The sequence below is a fragment of the Grus americana genome, chromosome 7 (assembly GCF_028858705.1).
Source record: "Grus americana isolate bGruAme1 chromosome 7, bGruAme1.mat, whole genome shotgun sequence".
NCBI classification, from domain to species: Eukaryota; Metazoa; Chordata; class Aves; order Gruiformes; family Gruidae; genus Grus; species Grus americana.
Genome location: NC_072858.1, coordinates 21,096,497 through 21,121,381, shown reverse-complemented (window position 1 = coordinate 21,121,381; position 24,885 = coordinate 21,096,497). Strand labels below are relative to the sequence as shown.

Genomic DNA, 24,885 nt, shown 5'->3' with positions numbered 1-24,885 from the left:
GTTAGGCACCACTGTACCCCAGCCCCGCCGCCTCTCCGCTGCCCCCCACGGGCACAGGGCGGGCGTCCCTCCCTCCTTCCCTCTCGGGCTGCCCGCGGGGCGCCGGGCAGCCGCAGCGGGGAAGGGAAAAGAGTCGCCCCCGCCACCCGTGCGCGGTGCTCCGCGGAGCAGAGGGGAGAGGGGCAGGGCAGCTTCGCCACCGGCGAGAGGGCAGCCCGGCCGAGGGCAGGAGGAGCCCGACTGCACTCCAGGGCATCGCTGCGGATCCTGCTCTGTCTCTCGCCCGTAGGCTCAGGGAGCAGCGGGGGTCCTGATGCGGCTGCGGGGGGCGGCGTATTAGCCGCCGGGGCGGAAAGAACTTGCTGTAGGAATGATGAGCGTCATTGCGAAAACCTGTGACAAACCGGGGATGGGGGGACGATGCGAGGGGGCACATTTGAAATATTGAGTTGCAAGAGATGAGTGCGGTTAAAAAGGTCATTGCCTGGGGGCGGGAGTAAGGACAGGTTTTCACGGGTCGCTCATGCCACAGCAAATTGTTCTGGGTTTGGGTTTTTTGGGTTTTTTTGTTTGTTTGTTTGTTTGTTGTTTTTTTTTCCCCGTGGTAAAAAACTTAGTTTACTCACACTAGTGTCCGCACACATCGTGCAGGCAATGAATAATGATGAAACGAAATCTCTTAATGGAGGCTTTGCACAGTAGCATAATCACTCCCTGCCTGATATACACAGGTTACAAAGCACTGCCCAAAAGAGCTGACCCAGCTCATCTGGATGCTGTCTTCAAAGTTTGAATAATTAGTGGCTTCCAGCCGCTTCCCCCTCCCCCACACCCGTTGCAGCCCCTAATTAATGAAAAGAGCCACGGGGAGGGATGCGAGCAGAGTCACTTTGCATGACAGAGTTGGGACTAGACATTTCTCTCTCTTTCTTGGGGAAGGCTTTTGAACGCGAGTCAAGGTCGAGGGAATCCATCCCCTGTGGGGTGCTGGCACGCTGCCCCATCGGTACTGCCCCCCAAACACCCATCGCTTCGCTGAGGGCCTCTTCACCCGGGAAGCCTGGCGATAACTCCGGCCAGGAGTCTCTTTTACGTGCCAACAGCAAAAAGTGACACCTTCTCCCCGCGCTGGTACCCGAGGGGGCGCAGGGCCCACCCGGGCGGGGTCAGCCGGCTGCCCTGCGGGGAGACGCTGGAAGGGCTGCGGGGTGTGGGCGTGAGCCTGTGGGGTATTTCCCTGCAGCACACGGGAGCTCTGTCCTGGGCCCTGCTACTGGCTCCGCTATAGGTATGCGGCTCCATCAGGAGGCGGCGGGCTGACCCCGCGCAGCCGGCGGGCCCTTTCCCTCCGCGCCCGACAAGGACACGCGTGGACGCGGCGCAACTACCCTTGCTGCGCAGACCTCCTTCGCCGTCGGACCCAGAGCCCCCTCCAGCAGCCCCTCGAGTGTTTTGTGCGGTGTAGATTGCCGCCCGCAAGTCTGAAATAAAGTTTGCACTGCGGGGAAAGCACCTCGGTTTCAGTTCCCTGTTTTTGTGCTGGACCGAGTTCAGACACATCCAACCGCGGCGGCGGTCGGGCACGTATCAAGAAAAGATTAGAGGGTCCACCGGTTTTCAGCCACTCGCTCAGTTTCTGCACAGCTCGAAGTTGAATGCACTGCTTGAGCTAACCACTTTAAAAGTTTTTGTGCACTGGCCAGTTGAGACCCAGCGATTACTTAGATCATGGAGAAATACAAGAAACCCACATCCTCCCTGGTGACATTCATAAAAAATGAGCAAGCGGCAGCTGGGCAGCAGGAATCCACCTTCCTCCCGCTCCGCCGGGCTTCGGCCTCGACGGTGCCCACTAGCGTCCGCAGCCAGCACGGTCCCCGGGGGCCGCAGCCCCGGCATCGCGTCCCGGCCGCCCTCCCTACGCGCCGCCCGAAGCCGCTGTCCTCCCCCGCAGCCACCGCGGCCTTTCAGAACGAAATAAAAATGCTAATAGCTTTCAGATTCTCTCCGTGCTTCGTGAATACCTTATTGTTTCGTAAAATAGCGTGGCAGACTTCAAGGCAGTTTCCAAAGCAGAATGATAAGGCACTACGACAAATGGCTATAACTATTTTCTGATAATGTTCATTGCTCTTCTCTGATCACTAATAGATCATCTTACTCTACAAAGAGCGCAGGCTGCCTGATCTGCCTTCTCCAAAGGATATGCGATCCCAGCGGGGGGGTGGGGGGGATGTTTGAAGGCTCGTTGGGCGTACGCGAAAGCAGTGATACCGCCACGATTAGCGCTGGCGAGCGGCTGCCTCGGTCAGTGCTGAACAGGACAAACACCGCGGGCGGTGGGTTGCCCCTGCGAGGAGGGCCGGGCACGGCGGGGGGCTGCGGGCTGTCTCTGCAGGGGCCGCCTCCCGGCTCCACAGCCTCCTGTTTTCAACAAAACACGTTTTCCGATCTGCGTAAGAGCCGCCAGTGGCCGTCACATGCACCGGGCAAGCCTGCCAGGTCCGAAACCGGAGCGAGGGGTGTGTGGGGTTAGTGCTCTTGTCCGAGCGAGCGGGGAGGCAGGGCGGGCCGGGCCGGGGTCGCAGCCCCGGGACTGCCGGTGACCTGGGCTCGTTTGCTCGCGTATTGCTCGAAGGAAAATCAAACCAACCATCAGGTGAGCTGACCGTAAGATGCGGATCTTACCCTGGAACACAGGTCACCTCAGCGCACGGTCACAGTGACTCAAGCTCCGTAAGGCAGGTGACAACCTCTAATTATTCCTCCCTACGCCTTCTGTAGCTATTTGCATAAAGGCTGCAAAAATATAAACTCTTGCGATACGAAGTGCAGTGGAAATTGTTCATCTCGGTTTCCTGACATCTGCACCCCAAATCAGAAAGTGTTTCCAGAGAAGTATTAGGAGATGCCAGCGGCACACAAACCCTTCCCAGAGAGGGTGGCTGGGTGCAGATCTTCCCGCAGCGGCGGGTCGGCTACCAGCCCCCGTCCCGCTCTTTAACGTTGCTCGTTCCGCCTGAGCTGAATTTTAAAGGAAAACTCAAACTCTCGACTTCATCCTCTTTAATCCCTGTAGCACAGAACACGTAGAGCGTGATTCACTCTTTATTGGTATAAGATTACTCTTTAATTGCAGCGAAAATCCATCCTTTCAAAAGCATTAAAGGGTTGACGTTTCTTTTCCCAATACAAGCCAATATTCAGATTACATGGACACTAATCAAATAACCCGGGTTATTTCATTTGTCAACATGTTCATAAGAATTTTCTACCAGGCGTTAAAGGCATTTATATGGAACGACATCTTTCAAAAGCAATGTTGCTAGTCCAGATTTAGGGAATATTTGATTATGACAAGACGTTTGATGGTTTTATTTTACATACCAGCTGTGCCACAAATCGTTTCATACCTCAAACAAATTCCTAATTTTGTATCCTGTGAGTGCTTTCTATGAAGCGGTAATTTTCATTGTAAGCCATCCTTGTCAATACTTGCAGCTCCCAAAATAGCCTTACATTCAAAAGTGTTGTCAGATGCTGTAAAGGTTGTTTGCTCTGAAGAGGTGTTTTTGCTGTGTTGTGGGTTTTGTTCTCCCCTCCAACTTTAAAATAAACTCCTATTTTTAAAATACCGTTACAAGGGGGAATCCCGTCCACCTTCTAAGCCCTCCTCGCTGAGGGTCGCAGCCGCTCCCGGGATGGCTTCTGCCTCGGGGAGGGGTCCGCGACTCCCGCGGGCGGGGAAGGCAGCGGGTCCCGGGGGAGGGGGACGGACTCGGTGCCGGCGGGGGGGCCGGGGGGGCAGGCGCTGCGGTAGGCGTTTCCCGGGGTCCGCTCTGGGCGGGGAGCCGTGGCGGGGGAGGAGGATGCCGCGGTGCTGGGGCGGTGCGGCGGCGGGGGGGCTGCCGGCGCGGCTCTTGGGGGGCCGGGCGGCCCCGGCGGTGGGGTGAGGGCTCCGCGGGGACGCGACCGTAGCGGGATCCTGGGAGAGGGCTGCGCCTTGCGCGCCGGGAAAAGGGGGCACGGTGGGGACCCCGGTGCCGCAGAGCCCCTGTGCGCGGAGAGGCCGCCGCGGGGCCCCCAGGTGAGCGGGGCCGGGGCGGAGGGGACCGGGGTGGCCCGGGGGGCGGGCCCGGCGGGGCGGCCCGGCGGGATGGTCCGGGATGGCCGCCCTGCCGCCGGCAGAGCGCGGGCAGCGCGCGGCGAAGCGGGCAGCGCCGCGCCGTCCCTCCCGCCCAGGCTGCGCGGCCGCGGAGCGCTGCGCTGCCCTCCCGGAGCGGGTAAGGGCGGCGGCGAGGGGCCGCGGCGTCTCGGGCCGTGCCGGCGGCCGGTGCGCACCGAGGGGACGGCGGGGCGGAGAGGCGGCCGCAGGGGGTCCCCGACCAGCCCGGGCGCTGCCGCAGCGCCGAGACCTGCCGCGCCCGGGACCGGGCTGCCCCCGGAGGGCGGGTTTCCCGGTGAGCAGGCGAGGGCACGGGGGTGCCCCTTGGTGACTAGTGCTTAGCCCCGACCTTGTCACCGCCCGCTTCAATGCGGCAACGAGGGGTCCCGAGGAGAGTTCCCCGGGCGGCGGGTACCGTCCCTGGGCTGCCGGGGGGTGATACGGAGGCGGCTCAGGGCGGGGGGGAAGGCGGCCCCCCCTCGGCAACGCCGAAGGTAGTAGCCCTTTTCCTCCCTCCTGGCTCCTCGTCTCTCGCCGAGACCTCTCGAGCATCCGTTGCCCATTTTATTGGTTACAGCTCTCCTCATCCAGCTTCGACAGGTGATCAGAGCATCGCGGTGGTTTTAGGTACTTAGGGTCTATTTGCTTTTAAGAAATTGATGAACTTTCTTTGGAATACCTCACATTGTTATTCTCTATTTGTGTCTAATATAAGGATATCCCTGTTCCTTAGCAGAAATTTCCTACTGGTTAAGTAAGTTAGAAGCTTCTATTGTTACTTTAAAATGTCACATTGCTCATTACATTTGCAAATCCTTCCATGAAAAGGTTTCTGCAGGATTTCAGTCCACTAGAAATGTTTGAAGCATTTTAATGTCTCTATTCTGTGATCAGACAGGTACTAGTTGGAAGAAATGTCAATAACAACTTGATGGAAGACATGATTTTTAAATAGTTTTATATTTTTAATATAGTTGTTCTTAAATAAAAAGCAGTTATTTAAGCATTTTCCAGTATTTCAAAGCAAAGTAGAGCTGCCCTATAGAACTCTATGGAGATATCATCTTATAGAAAGAAAAGAGCTTTATAGGCATAGAAATATTAATGTAAAGTCAAAATATTACTTTAGCTTCTATTATCTCAACATAATATAGCCAGATGAGAAAGTACAAAAATAAATTCTGTGTAAATAATTATAGATTGTACGGAAGATTTTGCAGAAGAAATTACTTGGCTAAATCCTAGTATGCTATATATGGATATTTCCCTGTCTGTAATGCTGTGAATCAGTTACTATAATCTTTCTACGGCACAGTCGTATGTTACTTGCAAATGCTATTAATAAACACCAAGTCAAAACCAAAATATTTTGCTGGGAAACAAATTATTTTAGTTCAGACCTATTTTAATTTACTAAATTCACTTTCCATTAAAAGGTTTCTTTGCTTCATGATAGTGTAAAATAAGTTGTTAATGTTGTTTCCCACAATTTCACATTACATAGTGTTCTTCAGCTCAGTTACTTGCTGTTATTGGAGTTGACATTATGTAGTAAGTTTAGCATTAATGTAAATAAGATTAATGTGAGTTAGTTACTTAGACATCTCCAGTATTAACCATGTGGAAGTGCCTGCTCTTAGTTTTAAAATATTTCTCTTCAAATCAGATGATGAACCTGCAAAATTGAAAAGACTACATATCTGTACGTATAGCTATATAGTTGTGATTGCATGTATGTGTGTATATATATGTGTATATATATGTATGTATATGCTTACACACTAATATATTAGGTTCCTGTCAGAAAGAAACATTTGAATGGATATAACATTGTTTTAAATCAAGAGCTACCAAAAATAAATAGCAGGACTGTTAAACAAGAATGTACCTTATGTATCTTGAGCATCAACCAGATAGTGTAATTTCTTTTAATTTGTGAAAAGGAGACATGAATGTGAACTGTATGAAGAGAGAGGAAAAATTATTTGTGACTGTTTTCACCAGTTACAAATTTTGGTTCAGTCTGGTTGTGTTTGGATTGTGTAGGTTGGTTGGTTGATTGGTTGTTTCTCTGTTTTCTGTGGCTACACATAGGGAATGGTGGTTTTGTCTGCATGGATGCCTGGGTGAGGAACAAATGCACAAATCTGTGTGAGAACAAATGTGTTAGCACAAATTGTCATGGTCAGGGCTCCTACTTACGTGAATCAAACAAGGATTTTGCTGAAAGTGGATACACGCATCTGTGTGACAAGTAACTTTCTTACACTGTGTCGACAGACGAATAGTTGCCTACTCTGTTCCCTCTCCCACAGAATAACTTTGTTGCTTTAAAATGCATGTTTGTTGTATGCTTTCCTGTGTGTGAGAAAAGTAGAGGCATTTTTACAGCAGCTTTGTCTGGCTTCCTGGCTGTCCTCTGTAAAATTCAAAAGTCCTGTGACATCTTGGGACATTATCTCTACTGCTGAATGGTGAACAATGCCGGAGCAGTGGGAGCAGAAACCATATCAAGTCTCTGAGATGACCACTAGCACAATTCAGGTCTGGAATATGAAATACTGTGTGCTCTGAACTGAAATATATCCATACAGCGTAGTGCATGTACTATGCAGCTGAAATTATGTTAATTCATAACATTTGCAGTCTGATAATCCTCAATCCTGGCTGAAAAGTTAGAACAAGCTCCCTTTATCCTACAGGAACCCTGTTTTTCAGGTCTTAGGCCTTGAAACCACAAGAGCAAAGTGGTAGAGAAAGGTAATGCTTCCATTAGACAGAACAGCTGTAGTCCAGTGAAGAGTCAGCCCTTCAGCACAGTGCCCTACACACAAAAATAAAATCTTTGAAAGCCAGCAGACTACAGAGCTGCAGTCAGCTCCTCTTTATGCACAGGTGGATTGTCTGACTTATGAATGACTTGTACAAGCCTGTACCATCCACCAGGGTCCATTAGATCAGATGCAGTGCCAGACAGAAGTACTAATTCTGCCTCTGGGGCCAAGCCAGCTGGAAAGGACTATTGACATTCTGTGCATCACGGAGCCAAACTCCTAGACCCAGTCTGTCTGAAGCACTGGGATAGCAGAAAATAAAGATACTTCATGCTTTCTAATTAGGGCAGCATGGTATTACTATTGTTCATTGTCAAGCTTGAAACATCAAGAGCCCTCCCAGTGTCTGCACTTCATTTCTTGTATTCAAGCAGGGGGAGGTGTGGAACAGAAACCTCAGTGACTGTCGCTCATGTTCCACCAGGTTGAAAGCCTCCAGTTTACTACAAGGTCTGCTGAATCAAAGATGGCTTCATGTGGAGCTATTGCAGATATTGTTGTATCACACATCCCAGAAAATCAATATTAACCAGACTTTCCTGCTATGTGGGATAGTCCATTCCTCTCCTGCCTACCCCATTTCCTGCCGTGGAAGATGGTGGCAGTAGAAATAGGGGTTCAAATTGAAAATTTCCTAAGAATGTAGACAAGTTTGGTGCTGAGCTGCCATTTGAAAGTCAGTGGGGCTAGGGTACATGACTCTACTGGGAATTGTTCAAATCTCAGTTATTTTCTCATCAGGCTAGATCTGACACTCAATCTCAGTCATTTTGTTCCTGGGCTTCAGGTAAAGAGTGGAAATTGCATCTTTGTGGCGGTCTTGGAGAAGTGATTCAATCCACAGCTACTTTGGAGAGGCAGCTCTGCATGTCCTTGGGGCAGCTACCATGTGTCAGGAGAGAGCCCACTTCAGCTTTCCCTGTCCTCAGAGAAAATAAGAAACTTGGAAGCTTTTCTTTTAATCTGCACTTCCAAAAGGTTCCTGTATTTCACGACTTGTTTTAGGCAAACATGGAGCTTGAGGTATTTACTCATTTCCAAGCAGAGATTTTAGCTCTGTCTTCTTCATTATTCCCACTGAAGTTTGAGAGATTGTTCATAATAAAAAGATTTGGCAGCTTCATGATTCACTAGGCTGGGTATCCAGCCAAGATATAATGATGGTTCATCAACAGCTTGTCAGCTTACATTGCATGTACTATGGATTTCAGGTGAAGGCAAACAATCTGAAGACCGCAGAGCCTTGAAATAGTAAGACTTGGAGAACTGCTCCTTGAAGATATCATGATGATATAACAAGAAAATTATTAGCACAGCGTAAGTCTCTGCTTCACAATAAAACCTCCAGATTGAACTCACACTCCAGACAGGGCCAGTTTCTGGAAGCTCAAAGTAGACACCAATGTCTTCACTCTGAGCTGCCTCATGTTCCTTTCAGGGAACGCTAGGCAGTGAATTTCCCTCTTTTTACCAACTATTTTTAGGGGGTTGTCAGGTCAGAGTTGTGCAGCTGCTGTACAGGAAGATATGATGAAAGAAATCTGGGGATGCCTGGAATGCCAAGGGAAAACCATTTTCATGTATCAGGCTACTTCAGTCCCAATTTTATTCCACTCTTTTTAGACTCAGTTCATCTCTGCAGTCAGTAAATTCCTCCTTGGTATGTAGTTGTATTTCCTTCTGTTTCTTCCCAGAGGTGTAGCTCAGGCAAAATGCAGGGACTGAGCATCCCAGGAGTACAGGGAATATGTTCAGAGCAGCAGTACCTCAAGGGCTATGAGGAACTGAGAAGAGAGGTACTTACAGTATGCCCCAGTGGTAGCCCTGGACAGCAAAAAAATTCTAGTCTCCACAGGTTTTATTATCATTATCACAGTTACTTTATCAGTGCTAATTGGGCTGTTCTTATTACATAGATGGGAAGTGGTTCACTGGCTGGAAAGGGCCCTCTTTAGATCAGCTGCCCCCTTGCAGAATCATTGCTGGGATCCAAATTTGCCACCGGTGAAAATGGGAGGATGGAAGAGCAAACTCAGAGATCAGAAATTCAAGGAATATTGTTTATAAGCTGTTTGTCAAAGATGAACAGGTTGCTAAATTTGACACTTAGAAATAAGTGACACATGACCAGTTTTCTTTCTTAAAATCAACAGCAATTCTTTCCTCTCTAAGGTAATCCAAGACTTTTGTATACTCCGCTTGGGATATAATGGCTGTATGAGGCATAGCAAACCCACAGCTGGCTTTGTTCATCCCAAACAGGCTGGGAATGGCAGCACGTAGTTATATCTGCCTGTCCTCTCCATGTACACTTGTGCAATTTTCTTCACTTATGCAGGATTTTTAGTAGTAAAGGTATGAAGGAACCATTTCATGCCCCAAAGGAAACAGCTCCCAGACCTGCGCCCAAGCTGAAGCACAGAAACTCTGTCTTGCAGTGGCAGTGAGCTAAAAGAAACAACTTGTTTATGCTTTTCATGCTTTAAAAAGACCTTCTCAGCTTATTATTTAATAGTTTTAGGAAAGAGGTTGCAGCTTCTTTCAGGATTTATTTTGTGGGTTCTGGAATTACTTATTTTATCTTTTAAAACAAGAATTCTCCATTCGTTTCTTTGATTTCCTGCCAGTTTCCCTCAGTTTTAGTTTTGATTCTTTTCCTTTGCAGTTCACAACTTGAATAAAGAGAGAAGAAAACCTTGCACAGAAGGAAAGCAAATGTATAAAACCCAAGAAGTGGATTTTCTTACTTTTCTATCTCTGATTCCCTTGGAATTCCCTCCATGTGTTAAGAATCCTCAGTTCCTTATAACAACAGAGAATAATAAATGCTGCAGACAGAAACACTCTGTTTGCATCAGCTCAATTCCTTTAATATCTGTAGTTTATTGTGCATGACACTGCATGTCTGATCATGGATTCCTCAGACCGACGGACCTCCTATTGAAATCAAAGGCAGTTTTGGCAGCGGCCACAGGAGTGCATTGGCACGAAGTCACAGGTTATGCACTTCAGGGAAAACATCGTTACGCTTTTGAGTAGAACGGAGTAAGTTAAAAGGTGAAGGAAATGATGGTTCCAGTATTAATTTTTTTTTTCCTTTCAGTTTTATTGACATGGCAAATGCAGAGCTATCCTGCTTATGTTAGTCCCTGCTCTAGGGAAAGTCTGAAGTAGACGAAAAAATGGCTGGGGAGACTGTGGGATGATGCTTTCTAGGATCAAATACTTTCATTAGTTTTTATAAGTAACTTCTGTGCTGTTTTTTTTTGTTCCAGCTAGGGTAATTGCTTTGAAAGTGGTATCATTATATGCAAATTAATCCACAGTTAAAATGGAATGTAAAAGTGAAGTAGAAGCAGCTATTGAAATTATTTCAAATCAAATTAATTTAAGAGAAACAATTTTTATTATCCCCTTCCATTTATGAGTGTGAAGAGCTGAACTAGGTAATTAAGTTCTGCCTGAAAAGTTTCCTCTCTTGCAAAGGTGATTAATTTGTTTCCCTCACATTTGTGAAGTCAATCATAACACTCAGCAAGGCTACTAATGCTTTTATGACCACCAAGCAACTCCAAGTGATACCACAGTTCAACATCATCACCATGGCAAGGACAATCAGGCCAAGTCCTGTGAAAATAGGAGACAGAGGAGTCCTTGCTCAAATTGGTCTTTCTACATTTGGGCATTTCCAGACATTTCTTAGAAAAGCTGGCAGTGACATCTGAAGGCCATATAGTAGAAAATCAGGGATCTGAAAATTAGCTCAGAACTGTTCATATGCCCTTGTCTCACTTCCCCTCTCTAGGAACGTATTTTTCTGACGAGGTGAGGGAGCTCTGTAAAAAATTTTCAGGAAGGCAGAAGTCGTAACCCTAGTTAGTCAATGGGATGATAAAAAAGTGCTAGAAAATGGGGAGAGAGGAGGAGAAGGTTATCTGCAGGGAACCAGCTTGGGAGAGTGTTCAGGAAACCAAAAGACGACTAGCAATTTGTGTGCTGCTTTTGGAAGCAAGCAGGCTGGGAGCAGTTGCTGTGAGCACCATCTATTTCATGTGCTTTTTGATGGAACATCCACAATCGCATAATCCATAGGGAGTTGCCTGCCCATAGGTACTTGTTGTTTGACAGATCTGTCACACTTCTCAGAAATCAAGATGCAAAATCCATCACTCAGGGACATGGTATATGTGTATCAGATACTCTCTGGGGGATGAAGAGTCCATTAAACAGCAAGTCCCTAAACTCATCCATATGAAGAATTCGCATCTGTGACAGATAGAATATGGAGAGTACCCATCGTCTAACAGGTGATCTGACTCTAATGTGCTACTAAAGCACTATAAATATTCATTTTACTTCACCCTTTCAGAGACATGTGTGTGGGTGAGCCCAGAGGGATAGGAACTGCTTATGCAGAACATGAGCAAGAACAGCAGGATTATGTTGCATGAGGGGGATCATGTCTCTAGGAGGCAATGACACTCCCAGCATTGACAGTTTGAGGCAAGCATATAATTGCCTGCATGATACAGAGCCAAAGATATGACCTTCACAAAGAGGCTTAGGACAGAGTTCTGTAAACTTTGCTATATAGTAGAAATGAGTGAATTAGATGTACAACAGCTAGCGAATCTGTAAGAAACGAGAGTACAGCAGAATTATTGCTCTTTAAAGGAGGTAGCCAAAGTGTGGAAATCAATAACATAAGACAAGAGTAATCAGCTAGGTGAAATCTTGGAGAATTCTCTGTTATGATCATTTTCTCTGTCCTTCACTCACTGTGAAGAATGTAAGCAATTCACCTACTTCAGTCTGTTGAAGAAAAATGCTGGGCATTCTGGTATGCCTTCTCCATTTTTTATTATGACTCCATTTGTAGATTCTTAATAAGTATGACTTTCCTTAGACTATGAAGACTGTTGGCAAAGATGTGAGATTTGCATTGAGATTGGATTTAGAATTAAACAAGAGCTCAAGTACTGAGTTCATGGGTTGGTGTAGAATTCTCTTTCAGGTTCAAGTCCGAGGTTCCTCAAAACTAAGGAAATTTTTGCAAAAACAAGCATCTTGGTTGTGGCTGAAGTTTTGGCTTTAGATTATAATCAAATGAAAAACATCTAGAGGTTAGTCTAGATCCAAATCAAACTTCCATCCAAATTGAGAGGTATTTCAGATTTATATTCTGGCCCACTTTTACACATGATCTTACTTCCTTCCAGCTCATTTCTGTCATCTGTTACAAGCACTGCAGGTGGTGCTGCTATATTTCAGCAATGCTAAGCTATGTGCTGGCGCTATCAAGCTATGAGGTTGCATTGACTGTTACGCAGCAACCCTTCTGCACTGCATGCTGCTGTAGTGTAGCCACACATCTGCTGACCCCTCCCAAGAATCCAGCAGATGCCCTTCTGGCAGCAGTTGGACCTGACCTTGCACACAGCCGTTCCTCGGTTATCTCTGGGTTTGCAATGAGTGGTGGCAGGACTCAAAAGAGCAGAGCTGATTATGGTCCTGTGCAATCCCACGCCCATACCCTGTTGAGATTTACTCCTGTTAAGTGTCAATGAGTATTTTACCAGACTTACTAGGGGAAGAGCACAGGGCAGATTTAGGCTTGGGATACTGCTACGCTTCCCTGAGCTTTGCTGAAAAGGCACCTCTGTGTGCATTTTCCAGACACTATCATCTTCAAACTCATGAGACAAAGGTAAAATCTGTTAGTAAACTTTCTTAAACAGTGTCTTGCAGCCTGATAAGTTTCTTTAACAGCAACAACCATTAAAAAGTGATTTTAAAAAGTTTGCAATGTAGAAATACATTGCCTAGGTTGTCTGTGTGTGTGCACGTGGGTACCCTCTTTTATGCTGCAGCTGCTGAGTGGCATAATATTTCAGTGATGCCTGTAAACCTTGTATAGACACTTAGCTCCCTTCACCTCTGACTCCTGTTGTTTGTGATCCTTTTATCTCCCTTCACCCCCTCTGTTGTGTTTCCTTTGCTCCACTAGAGTGTTCACAAAGTAAATCAGTTCAATTTCTCCCTCATGTTTCAAGAGTCATGTTTCAAGACTCAGTCTTTACTTTTGAGGATGTCAGTATTTCAGTTCTCCAAGATAAGGGCTGTGGCTACCATACAACCCCCTACCACCCCTCACCGTGCAGGAGGCAGGACTTGTTCTAGTACTGTCCTGTGGATGAGTGCACTTTGCTTTGGACACCTTGGACCTAGTGCTGGCCCAGGTCAGAAAGCTCACAGGATGCGGCATTTCCCTTTGCAGAGGTAGCAGCTCATTTTTGAAAGCAGTACAGTCATGCTTGCTTGCTGTTACCCCTCAGCTGATGAACTTGCCTCTCTAACACAAGCAGAAAGCTCGTTCATGCAGAGGGAAGAGGTTTCTAGTGCTGTTTGGAGACTGTAGAAAACGAATTCATCCTTTTTCTTCTCAAGATGTTGCAGAGTATCACCACTCTCCACTCTGAGTACTAGCAGCAAATCTTCAGTCTTCCTTCTCTGTTTAAAAAAAGAGAACACTGTAAATTTAAACTATACTCCCTCCCTGACATAACCCTGACCAAATCCTATAAAACCCAGCATCTTTGGAGGTACCTAACCTCCTGTTTGAGCAGAGGGTGGCAGAGAGAATGACCCACTCATGAGAGAAGTGATTCATACCTGACAGGGTGCTCAGAAGCTGTCGTGATGCAATAGGCTAACAACACCAGGGACTTGGGGGATGTTCTGCTTTCACTTTGTCATGGGACACTGTGTTATACTGAGATGTTACACTAGATGGTGCATTCGACAAATTATTTGAAGAGATTGATCTGCCCATGCAGAAAGCTGCTGGCACAAGGCTGACCGTAACAAGCCCGTTTGCTGTGTGCACACAGTACATCCTTTCAATAACTTTTCACGAAGTGGACCCTTCCATGCAAGAGGTGAAGGTGACCACAGCTACCAAGGCAGCACTTTGAGACCTTGGCATTTATGCCTGTAGGTTTGGGGGATTTTTTTGCCTATCACAGATATTTGACTAATTCAAAAGCCACTTAGAAACAAGCAGACTGTAATGGCACATTTAATTTGAGGGATGCTTGAGTATGGATAGAGGAAAGATCTGTTGGAAAATAGCTGATATTCCTCATTAACCTGCATTTTCTATATCCCATCAATCCAGGTGAATTAAATGGAACTGAAGATATGCACATATTGATTTATTTGCTGGAGAATAAATACTGATTTATTTACCCAATGACCAGATACCTTTGCCATAGGGCAGTGCTTCTAATGAGGAGTGATGGCTTCCCTTCCTCTCCCCAGAAGGGAGGATTAGCCTGCAGGCAGGCCTGTGGGACAGTGCCTATGGGCAGACACTCCTGTGTCCAGTGGATTAATTATTTCCTGCCCTTCCCTTTGGGTGTGTGGAAGTCCTTCTGTATTCAGGATTTGGGGCAGGGGAATAGGCAGCACAGCAAGCAGCACACACATTGCTGGGACCCGTTAACACTTTGACCAAGGAGGTCAGAAGAGCTGTCCGGGTTAGAGGTGTGAGCTGCGGGTGTGCTCTAAGAGCTGATGGTTGCAGATCTGTCTTGCAGGTAACAAAACCGGAGTGGGGCAACAGTGCAAAAGCACGTCCTACCGCTTTGTGAATCTTTCTTTGCGATGCATATTATGGCAGAAATCACTAGGTGGTGCTGTTACACATAATTCTTCTACTTTTTCTTGGTAGCCACACATTTTCAGTCTTTAGAGAAATGTTTCTTGTTAGGGTTGGGTTTATGGTAGCTGTTTGAAAGCTGCTGAAACAGGGAGAAATAGCAGGCAGCAGTAGCTAGTTGGAAGGGAGTGTAGCTTCTTCAGACCTTTGTATCTGTGCTTGGGCTGAGATTTCTGGAGGAAGAGACTGACTGCACACAGGTAGCACCCACTCTCTTCCTAGAAGTGTGTGTACTCAAATCCAGCATCCTTCAGCATTGAAAACTCAGCTTTGAGGGCCCTGGATTCCTGTTTTCTCCAGAGTGACACCAGTGCATCAAGGCACAGCACTGTTCTAGTTTACATGGAGAAATTCAGATGGATTTCCCAGAAAGGGGAATCTTAGTAAGAGGAGTTACCTTTCTAGAGTCACAAATGGATAAGTAAAATAATGTCAGAAGAGTTAGGAATTTCCTGGATGGGAATCCTTTAGAAAAGGAACTGGCTTAGTTCTAATTTATTGCTAAACCTTTTCTTATTTGGAGAAACTTTTAAGCACTTTAGATCTCAAATTTATTTTCTGATGGTTTGGAACTTTTATTTTTGGTATTATTTAAAATAAATAGGCCTTGACTGTTTCCATTTATGAAAAATCAGTATAGTTTAAATGGAAACACACACATACATATGAATAAGTTGTACATATTTAGATAGATCCTATATATTGTACAAATGTACACATAGTTCCCATCATTTTGTTCTCACACCAATAGTAGCTTTAGGAGATTATTGGGAAACCAGGCAATGAAACTCATCATTAACAGAAAGAAGAGACCCACTCTATCCTCCTCTTAGCGACTGATCTCTGGCAAACCGTCTGACCTTTTTTATACCCTTTTACCTCCCACTCTTTGCCTTGATTGTCTGGTTTAGACCTTCATCCTTCAGACATTTACTGCATATGTAACCATGTGTTTTAATATTTTCAGAATAGGGCCTTAGACCTTGCCTACCAGGAAGAAAGTACACTGAATTAACTGTACTGATTTAGAAACTGATTCAGTTAAATCAGTGCAACTCTCCTGAGCACTTTATATCACTTCAGTTTAAGAAGTCATGAGTCAGTGAGTAACAAATCAATTCTGTTGCAGAGAGTGAGAAAGATTAAACTGGATCTTCAGCCCTTCCATCTCAGTATTTATTAGGCTAAGGCCTCTTCAGGGCTTGTTGCTGTTCTCTTTAATTTTCCCTGCCTAATGGACCTGATCCAGCTCTTGATGGCATAAATGAGGGTTTTTCCATGACCTCCAGCTGGGAGCTGGAGATGGCAATATCTTTATTAAAAACCTAGAGAAGGTTAGAATGACAAAAAACTCAAACCTGCCTCCTACATATGGAGTTCTCAGATTGTGGCTCATATTGCAGAAATCACCTCTGCTCTGAAAAATTTAATATTCTACATTCAGGACAGGAAAATTCATCCTCTAGAGACAGCAATCTCTACTAACATTATGCCAAAAGTATCACCATACAAAGAGTCATAATCTGATTTGATCTTCCCAACAACAGCAGATAAGTAAGACCTCACATATATTTTGAGATAGGATGAAAATAATCTTTTTTGTCAGTCTCCACAGATTTTGTGCATTCAGGTTGGATAGACTTGGAACTCAGGTTATTCCAGGTTTTGTAAAAAAAATAGATTGATTTTGCACTTCCAAATCAAAAAGCACAGCTTTTTCAAAATGAGTTTCAAAAAGTGCTTGCTTTTTGTTGTTGTTGTTCTCCTTATCTACCTTTCTTCACACTTCTGCAAACTACTAATAATAAATAAGAAGGTTATCTGAGAATATGCTGAACAAGAATATGCTGAGTTCCACTCACTGAAAATATAGCGTAATATTCCCAAAGCTTCTTATTCTTGGCTGTAGAGCGTAGCAGTGTAGCAGGAGTTGAACTCTTGGAGTGTCTGCCTATTCTAGTTACAAGAGTAACAACTCACTTGTTTATAAACATAAGATTTTGGTTTACTCCAAAGTGATTTTTCTCTTTCTGAAATGGATGTTAATAAAGCTCTAAACACCGTAACCAACAATGTCCTGGCATACTCTTACAATTCACCTACAGCTCCTGGAAGTCTTTATATTGTAAGTAGTGATGCCCCCTTCCATTTGCACCTCTATTCCAAATATGATTTCTTGTTTGTTTTACAGGTTTATGATGGAACTTACATCTTTGCCTAAATTCCTTTGGACAAGTGACAACAAACTTCTACATCACCATTTTCCGGACATATTGGCTACTGTTCATACCACACAAGACATTCCTGAAGAAGTTGTTTTTGGACCATGCATGCTCCAGAACACCCTGCTGGACACTGTAGCTTTTATTGCTCTCAAGTGTTCTGATAGACGGAACATCCACTATGTATTTAAGGTAGGAGAAAGCAGCACTTAATGTTAGTCATATCAAAAAGTGTTACACCATTCCTGAGAAGATAACCTTGCCAAGGGGTATATTTTTGTTTTGTTCAGCACAACTAACAGCTCCTTCAAAGGGGGGAAGAAGCCAGTGCATTCCTGATTTATGAGCTGTAGGCTGGAGGGACCTCAATGAAAACTGTTTCCTTTGCAGGAAGAATACAATGTCCCACTTCTATGCTGATGATTGATGACCTGCTTCAGTACTGACTGGGAAGTGGAGGAAAGAGGCACAAATAATTTAGAAATTTCATCCTCAGGTGAAGCAGGAGGCTGATGAGGAGGTGTGACAGCCCTGTCAGAGCAGAGAGGGAAGATTGGCATTGCACTGATTCATGCAGGCGGTACATTCACAGCATTTATTGACGGATCTGAGCAAGCGTTAACCCAGTTTGCTCAGTTATCTCTACAAGTAAAATCAGAATGGCAGTGATCTCAGCACAGGCTGTATGAACTGTAGAAGATATCAGTGAGGTAACTAGTCCACGCAATCTTCAGGCAGCCACAACTTATTGCTATTAGTACATGGACCTCCTAAAGTTACCTTAGATATGTCTGTCTGTGTCACTTTTGAAAAGTTGCACTTTTCAATCACAGCAGAGAAGCCAGAGAGATATGTCTGCGAAGCAAAAGGCACTGTCATGTTGGGAAAGTCAGAAACCCCAGAACTGTGATGGAGTGTTAACTGTCCAGCTGTTGATCCAAAATTTTTTGTTCCCTAGCCATTGTTTATCATAACATTTTCATTTGGACAATGCATATTTCTCATGCTGACCTCTTACCTTGGCTTTCTGCGTCTCGAGGTGCATTTCAGTCACCATTGGTGTAGATGAAGACAGGGAGGTAGTCTTTTACAATGTGAGGCAAGCAAATTTCCCACAGGCATGGATGCATCTGGGGGAGACACAGGTTCTCCTAAGATTTCTGTGCTCTGGAGGAGAGAAATCCCAGGGAGTCTGTGTAATATGGAAGATGCAGCTGTTGGAAAGAGAAGAGGCTTCAGGGTTTTTCTGGCTATTTGTTTGAGGCTCTGGCACCAGATTGCTTGCTTGGACAGTGTTATCAGTATTCCAGGAGAACTACAACCTCTTTGGAGAAAGATCTCTCCCAAAATGAGGCTTGATTTATGGAATATCTCTGTATTTCTCCTGGGAGTTTTGGAATGACTGTAGACTCAGGAAAGAGCCTCAGAGGGTTTCTACGTTGGAGGAGCCCACCAGGGGGATGGCTTTAGTGTTTTGCTACATTTGAGCTAAGTAATTGTTATACAGCCATGAAATTGGATGCTTGAGTTGGCTCAGACCTCTGTCTTTTGGCAGTAAATATATCAAATTCTGTGCAAGTAGCTGTTTCAGATGCAATCAGTGGTCTTATATCCTGTTAGCTACTCATAATTAAAACTAAACCTTCCAGAAAACAGGAACTATTATTAAGCTCCTAACTCTGTCTGTAGACAATTAATCAACAATTCAATCATCATACTATGTTGTTATCATGGCACTGAGATGCAAAACAAGAAATAGGTTTTGATATGCTGGCTATGGTACTAACAGAATACACACAGGAGTAATCTGGCAAGGTGGGTTCTTCGTAGCTGAGGTTCATGTTCGTAATAGTTCAGCAGCACTCCTGCAAGACTTTGGGGAATATTATTTCTAACAAAGGTTTCCTCATCTTGGGCTTTTATGTTTAGTCCAAAAGGGAGCTCTGTGTTTTTTCTCTCATCCTCTTGGAGAACGTAATTTGAGCTCCTTGGGCCAATTTGTATGCTTGGGCAAAGAAAATGCCTTGGCAACCATTGGCACAGGTGGTTCTTTCCAGCCAATCATTTACCCTTGCAAAGCAAACCAGCTCCTTACAAAGCTGTCTGTCCCACTGAGTTCCTCTGTCCCTTGTGGGTTCCTCGGAAGAGTCTTATTCTCTTCCTTCTCCTCCAGCCTCTATCAGGGAGGCCAGGTTGCCTCCACTGTGATTGAACCTGTTGGGCTGGGAAGAAAAGAACTTTACCTCATATATGGGTGCAAAGGATTCATCTGAGGGATTGCCGTCTCCAGAAGAGGTTGGACTTGCGGGGTTTGTAGTGTCTCTAAACACATGGAAAAACTAAAGCTGGCGCATGCTTCTAGTTGGCAGCACCCAGATCTTATGTTCTGTCCTTTATGCCTCCCCACCTTCTTTAAGTTCTCTCAGCTCTTTCCCAGGAGGCTTGGTTCCTGGAGGAGCTGTGTTCCCTTTGACTTTGCTTAGAGCGCCGGGTGGATGCTTGGTATTTCTGAAACACAGAAACCAATAAATGACAGCCTCTGTCATAGCTATTAGTTACAACCACTGTGTGTGGGTGGGTGTGCTTGTGTCGCTGTCAGACTTTTGTATTTCTCAATCATTGTTAATTACCATGGCATTTAGAGAGAACCAGTTACAGGGCACGCTAATTTATTCTCTCCCTTGTACTAATTAACTCTTATCCTAATGGTCTCTTAATGTTTCATTCTTCTATTCAAGCTATTAATGTGGTCATACTTTCCATGGTAGGTAATAGTTAGAGAGTGTTAAAACCAGAGAAAGAAATAGCCAAAATAGTGTTTCTGATACCAAACACCAATGAATGTCTGCCCTGCAATTAGTGGAAGACAAAGAGCTATACATTGCTTGGGGTGAAATTTAGATCATAGTTGTCATTAGACATTTTTCATTTCCAAACTTCTTTCTTTCTAAACAATGACTTAGTGCTTCAGAAATTAGTTAAGGCTTTTTATGCCTGTAAATGTTGCCCTTGATCGCCCTGTGTTTCAGCCTCCAAGCTATGAAAATCTTCCCCATCTTTCAAATACTGCAGAGGACATAGATCTGTTGTGGTAAACACCAAGGAAAAACCTATAAAGAAATAAATCATTCCCTATTCAGAGAAAATGCAGTAAAGTAAATAAGAAGGGAGCCACACACTGAATAAGGAAGACAAAGCCAAATGTTTTATAGTTATATTATTTCCAGAGCATGGTCAACCTGTGACTAAATGGTTCAGGAGTCCTGTGGAGAAAGGAGTATATGTGACTGAGGACTATGCTGTAATATACACACAGAAGGGAAATTTAATTTGAGTGGTAGACTTAATATTTTTTTTTAACTTCTGAGTGCCTGACCTTACAACCTAAGCAACATTTTTTAACTGAATCTATTTGGTATTTCTGAATGCACACATACTGAAAGTAAATCAACCCCTTGCTACTCTCAGAAATAATTTAATGAAACATATTCATCTGATGAGCTTTTATCTGTTTAGATACTTGAAATGAATTTAATTGATTTATCAAAGGCAGGAATAGGAATATATAATTTTATTTCTGAAAAAAAAGAGATCATATAAGTGCTTCATAGCTGTATTTATTAAAATCTATTTTTTATGTAATCTAGCTGAACAGTTCTATATGTTGTTTCCTTGGGGTGTTGAATCAAAAAGACAAGACTATTCTCACACCTCCTGATCCATATCCTCTTGTGTCAGTGAAAAACCCCACATGCCACTGCCCAGAGTGTTTTCATTTCTGGGCTCACACTGTACTGATTCAGGGGTCTGCACATGTCACACTCCCTGGCCACAGCACTCCTGTCTCATATCCCATTTTCCCATGGGATTGAGACTCCTACTTACAGAGGAACATGCCTTCTGTACCTCTGTGATCCCCACCTGACACAGTTCCATGGGACAACCTGCATCGGACAGAGGACATCATACTTGCCATGAGTGGGCTGGAGACTGGCCTCCCTGGCATTGCCACGAGAGGTTGCATGTGAACAGCGGCGTCTCCTTCTGCCTCCCATGCAGCTGTATTCCCAGAGCTCTCAGCACTCACACCGGGGAAGCCTTCTCCCTACGATGCCTTTGGATTTGTTGACACTGGTGTATGAATTGGGCTCACAGCTTTGTCATACTGGCTCTGTGTGAGACAGAAAGCTGGCTTTGTTCTTGAATTTGATGGAAATCTATTTTGTGTCCCAAATCCTGAAACTTCCCTTTTTTGTGTTCTGTCTCACAGGTAGATGTTACATCTGTGCACAGTCCCACAGGACTGCCTTGGATGAGACTTGTACAAGCAGCTGCCAATAGCAGGGAGCAGAACTTGGAAGCTTACTTAGAAAACAGTCAGTTATATTATCGCTCTACTAGGAAAATCAACAAAAATGAGGAACTGCTTGTCTGGTATGATGAGGAGCTTTCTAGCCTCTTGGGTTTCAATGAGATAAAAGCTCAGAGTCCCCAGAATGGTAAGTACTAAACTGTTGACTGCAGGGGTCACTGAGGACTGAAGTGAGTGTGCAACTTTACTATGTGGTGATCTTGTAATACAGGAAATAAAACCTGTCTAAATCCTTAGCTGGTTAACTAAAAGAAAAGACCTTCTGCTTTGGGGATTGAGCTGAAGGCATAAAGCAACAACAAATTTACAGTCCTCAGTGTCATTTTCATTGCTACTTTCCAGGAAGGGACAGTGCACTAGGGATTAATGCTGAAATTTTTGAGCTGTGTAATGGACATCTATGCACCTGACTACCTTGGAATCCTAAAAGCCTAAAATACCAATTCAAAACATGACTTTTTTAGCTCATTGAGGAATCAGGCATAGGTTAGTGTTAAGCTTTAATCTTGTAAATGAACAGGGCTGCAAAAAATACCTAACCACCCAAACAGTACTGCATACAGCACAGGCTGCCTATTTAGTGTGGGACACAGTGGGAGCAAGGAAAAGGGCATGATTTTCATTCTGAGATATTGCAAGAAATTTATTACTCTAAAAGAAATTGAGTTGGCAATTGTGGAAAAAATAAAAATCTAGATTATGGAGAGGCCAAGCAAATAACTGTCAGGTCCATGCCAAGATTGACTCCAGCTGTCACTTCCTCCAAACTTTGATCTTGTTAAACTGGAACAAAACCCTGTCTACATTTCCTTTGGTTGATTTAAACACAGATATAGCTTGGTTAGTAAAGGTGTAAGTTGGTAAATTTATATGATAATGTACATGCTGGTAAATTAATATTAAATTAATATAGACACAATTATAGCAGGAACCCACTAAATCATTTTAACTGATTTCGGTGTACCCTGCTAGCTTTTGTTTAGACACACAGTCAGCCCTATGAATTTACCAGGCTAAAGTGTTATCTGCACAAGAAACACTGTATCCAGGCTCAATAATTTAAACTAGCAGGAATAATGTTCCACCCAAATCAGCAGCCTTATTTTCTTACAAAAAGTTCAGGTTCTGTCGTTTGGGAAGTGATCTAAGCTGTGTTAAGCCTACAAGTTAAGGTTGTAAAAAACTAGTTTGTAGTTCTGCCCAACCAACATATGTACTTTCCTATGTATCCCAGGCCTCAGGCACTGTCTGGCACCACTTGCATTTAAAAACTGTGTGCTCTGAAATAAGGTAGCACGGCTACTGTTTACAAAGGTTAAGATGTGCCATACGTATCTTGGTCACTGAATTATGTACTGTCTGTGCCTGGGCAATTAGTAATCCCAATGAACCAGAGACGCAGTACATCCGAAGGTCAGAAGGAAACAATGTCATGCTAATGCATGTTCCCCATTCCTCCTGCTCATCACTGGCATTGTTTCACTTTGAATGTTATTTTCTGTGCCATGGGCTTCTGTGCCTGGAGGCACACAGCGGTTAGCCAAATGAGCATGAATAAGGGCTTCAGGCATTATTATCAGCTGATTTGTGAAAAGTATTAAACTTCCAGAGTACCCTATGCAGAAAATAGAGGCTCATGCCAAAATCTCTGAGTCCAGGTCTAAAACACATTATTACTTGGGCACATAGAATTTAACATTCAGCCTGTATTAAAGTCAGTGACTTATTTAGGAAATGTAGACCTAAATCTGGGTTCAGACTTCAAATTGTCATAAAGTCCATATGGTTTTATCTAGACTGTTGTGTACTGGCCATTTTACGTAATACAAACTTGGCTTGAGAGTCTAAATGAAAACATTTCTGCGAGTAGCACATGGAGGCAAATATTTTCAGTAGCAGCAAGGGACCTGGTTCTGCACTGGCATTAGCTTTACCATGTGTAATCTTGTATGACACAAGAAAGGTTTCTGGGTTTTTTGTTTGTGTCAATGACAGGGTCAGGATCTGCCCATGATTCTAATTTTGCAAAACTCATAATCTGTTGTCTGTTTCTGCAGACTTGAGATGCCAAGAATGTGACCGAGTCTTTAAATGTGAATATTCCTATCTCTCCCATGTTCGCTTCCTGTGTGTCCCAGAGAAGAGCGCCCTGCTATGGAGAAACTTCCAGGACCCTAAGACTGAAAAGAGCAACTTAGCTGAGCAGACCACGAATTTCCACAGCCTGGCAAGGGATCTAGAGGTCAAAATGGCAGCTTGTAAAGATGATGCCCATGGTCTCACAGGAGAAAAGAGAGCAAAATCTGAAGAGGCTGAGAACAACAGGAGCAGGAAAACAGTGTTGTTGGAGAAAACCAATAATTTGAGTGAGGAACATAACTGTGGGGGCAAGGAGGAGGTTGGGGGAGAGCATGCATTGGCTGGTTCTTTCTGCAAGCTTAGTTCAGGGAAGCAGTCAGCTAGGAAGGATGCTTTAGAGCAGAAGCAGAGTGCTTTCACTGAGGTCAGGAGGATGAAGGAGAAGCTGAGGCATGAGAGACCGAAGGAGTCAGAACAGGAAGATGGCATGGTCCCACTTGGCAAAGAGCAGGTATCAAAGGAAATGTTGCTGAACTCCTCTGGTAGTGCATTCTCCTTCGTGTGGCCCACCAGAGCCCGAGGAGAACAGAAGAGTGCTTTCAGCAAACCCAGTAAGTGTCTAGCAGAAAGAGCTGCAATAAATTCTTCTCATCCCATGAGTGAGTCAGCAAAGAGCCTGGGGGAGCTGTCCGGCTTCATTGCCACCACAGACATCATGTGCTGCAGCACTCTTCTCAATTCCAAGTTCTTTGTCAGTGATTTGTGTAATGCTCAGATGCTGCAGACAAGCATCACTCGGAGCAATGTTTTCCCATATACCTCAGAACCGTGGCCCAAACAAGCAGGAGGGCAGTTACAAAACACAACCACCACTTCCTCCTCTTCCTTGACTCTTCTTCCCCCGACCTTCACGTCCTTTGGAGTGGCTGCCCAGAACTGGTGTGCCAAATGCAACCTGTCCTTTCGCATGACATCTGATTTAGTCTTCCACATGCGGTCACATCACAAAAAAGAATACTCCTCAACTGAGTACCAGTGCAAGAGGAGACGAGAGGAGAAGCTAACATGTCCCATTTGTCATGAGTACTTCCGAGAACGCCATCATTTATCCCGGCACATGACTTCTCATAATTAGAGCTGTGCAGACAGATCTCACCAAGGGACTGGGCAGGTTGGGTAAAGAAGGGGAACATGATTCACTTGTATCCATTTCGTTTTGAGTTTACATTAATTTCTTACAGGAAATCACTGTTTACAATAATTTATAATAGATGCTTTGCAAAAAAGTATAAAATGTTTACAACAGTTGGAGTGGGCTGTAAGTTTTGAAAACTCAACCTAGCCCTTGTCAATCTATTTTCAAGGCAATAAAATAGTGAAATGAATGCACATGCAGTATTAATTTGCAAAGAGTTGGGAACAAAATTACTGTTTTGCAAACAGAGTTTTCTTTGCTTATATTTGATTTGCTGGTGTCTGTGCAGTACAATGTA

The 24,885-nt window shown here is 44.6% G+C and overlaps 1 protein-coding gene across 2 annotated transcripts; it reads left to right on the top strand.

Annotated features, from left to right (window-relative positions):
• Positions 1-3,973: 3,973 nt before the first annotated feature.
• Positions 3,974-24,618, top strand: ZNF488 (zinc finger protein 488). 2 transcript variants are annotated; one of them, XM_054832144.1, is made up of 4 exons: positions 3,974-4,087; positions 16,911-17,133; positions 21,212-21,440; positions 23,371-24,618. In XM_054832144.1, exons 2-4 carry the CDS (start codon positions 16,915-16,917, stop codon positions 24,525-24,527), a joined length of 1,605 nt encoding a protein of 534 aa, XP_054688119.1. In that variant the 5' UTR covers positions 3,974-4,087; positions 16,911-16,914; the 3' UTR covers positions 24,528-24,618. The 2 variants fall into 2 exon arrangements, with proteins under 2 accessions (XP_054688119.1, XP_054688118.1); XM_054832143.1 differs by lacking the exon at positions 3,974-4,087 and adding an exon at positions 9,927-10,044.
• The last annotated feature ends 267 nt before the right edge of the window (positions 24,619-24,885 follow it).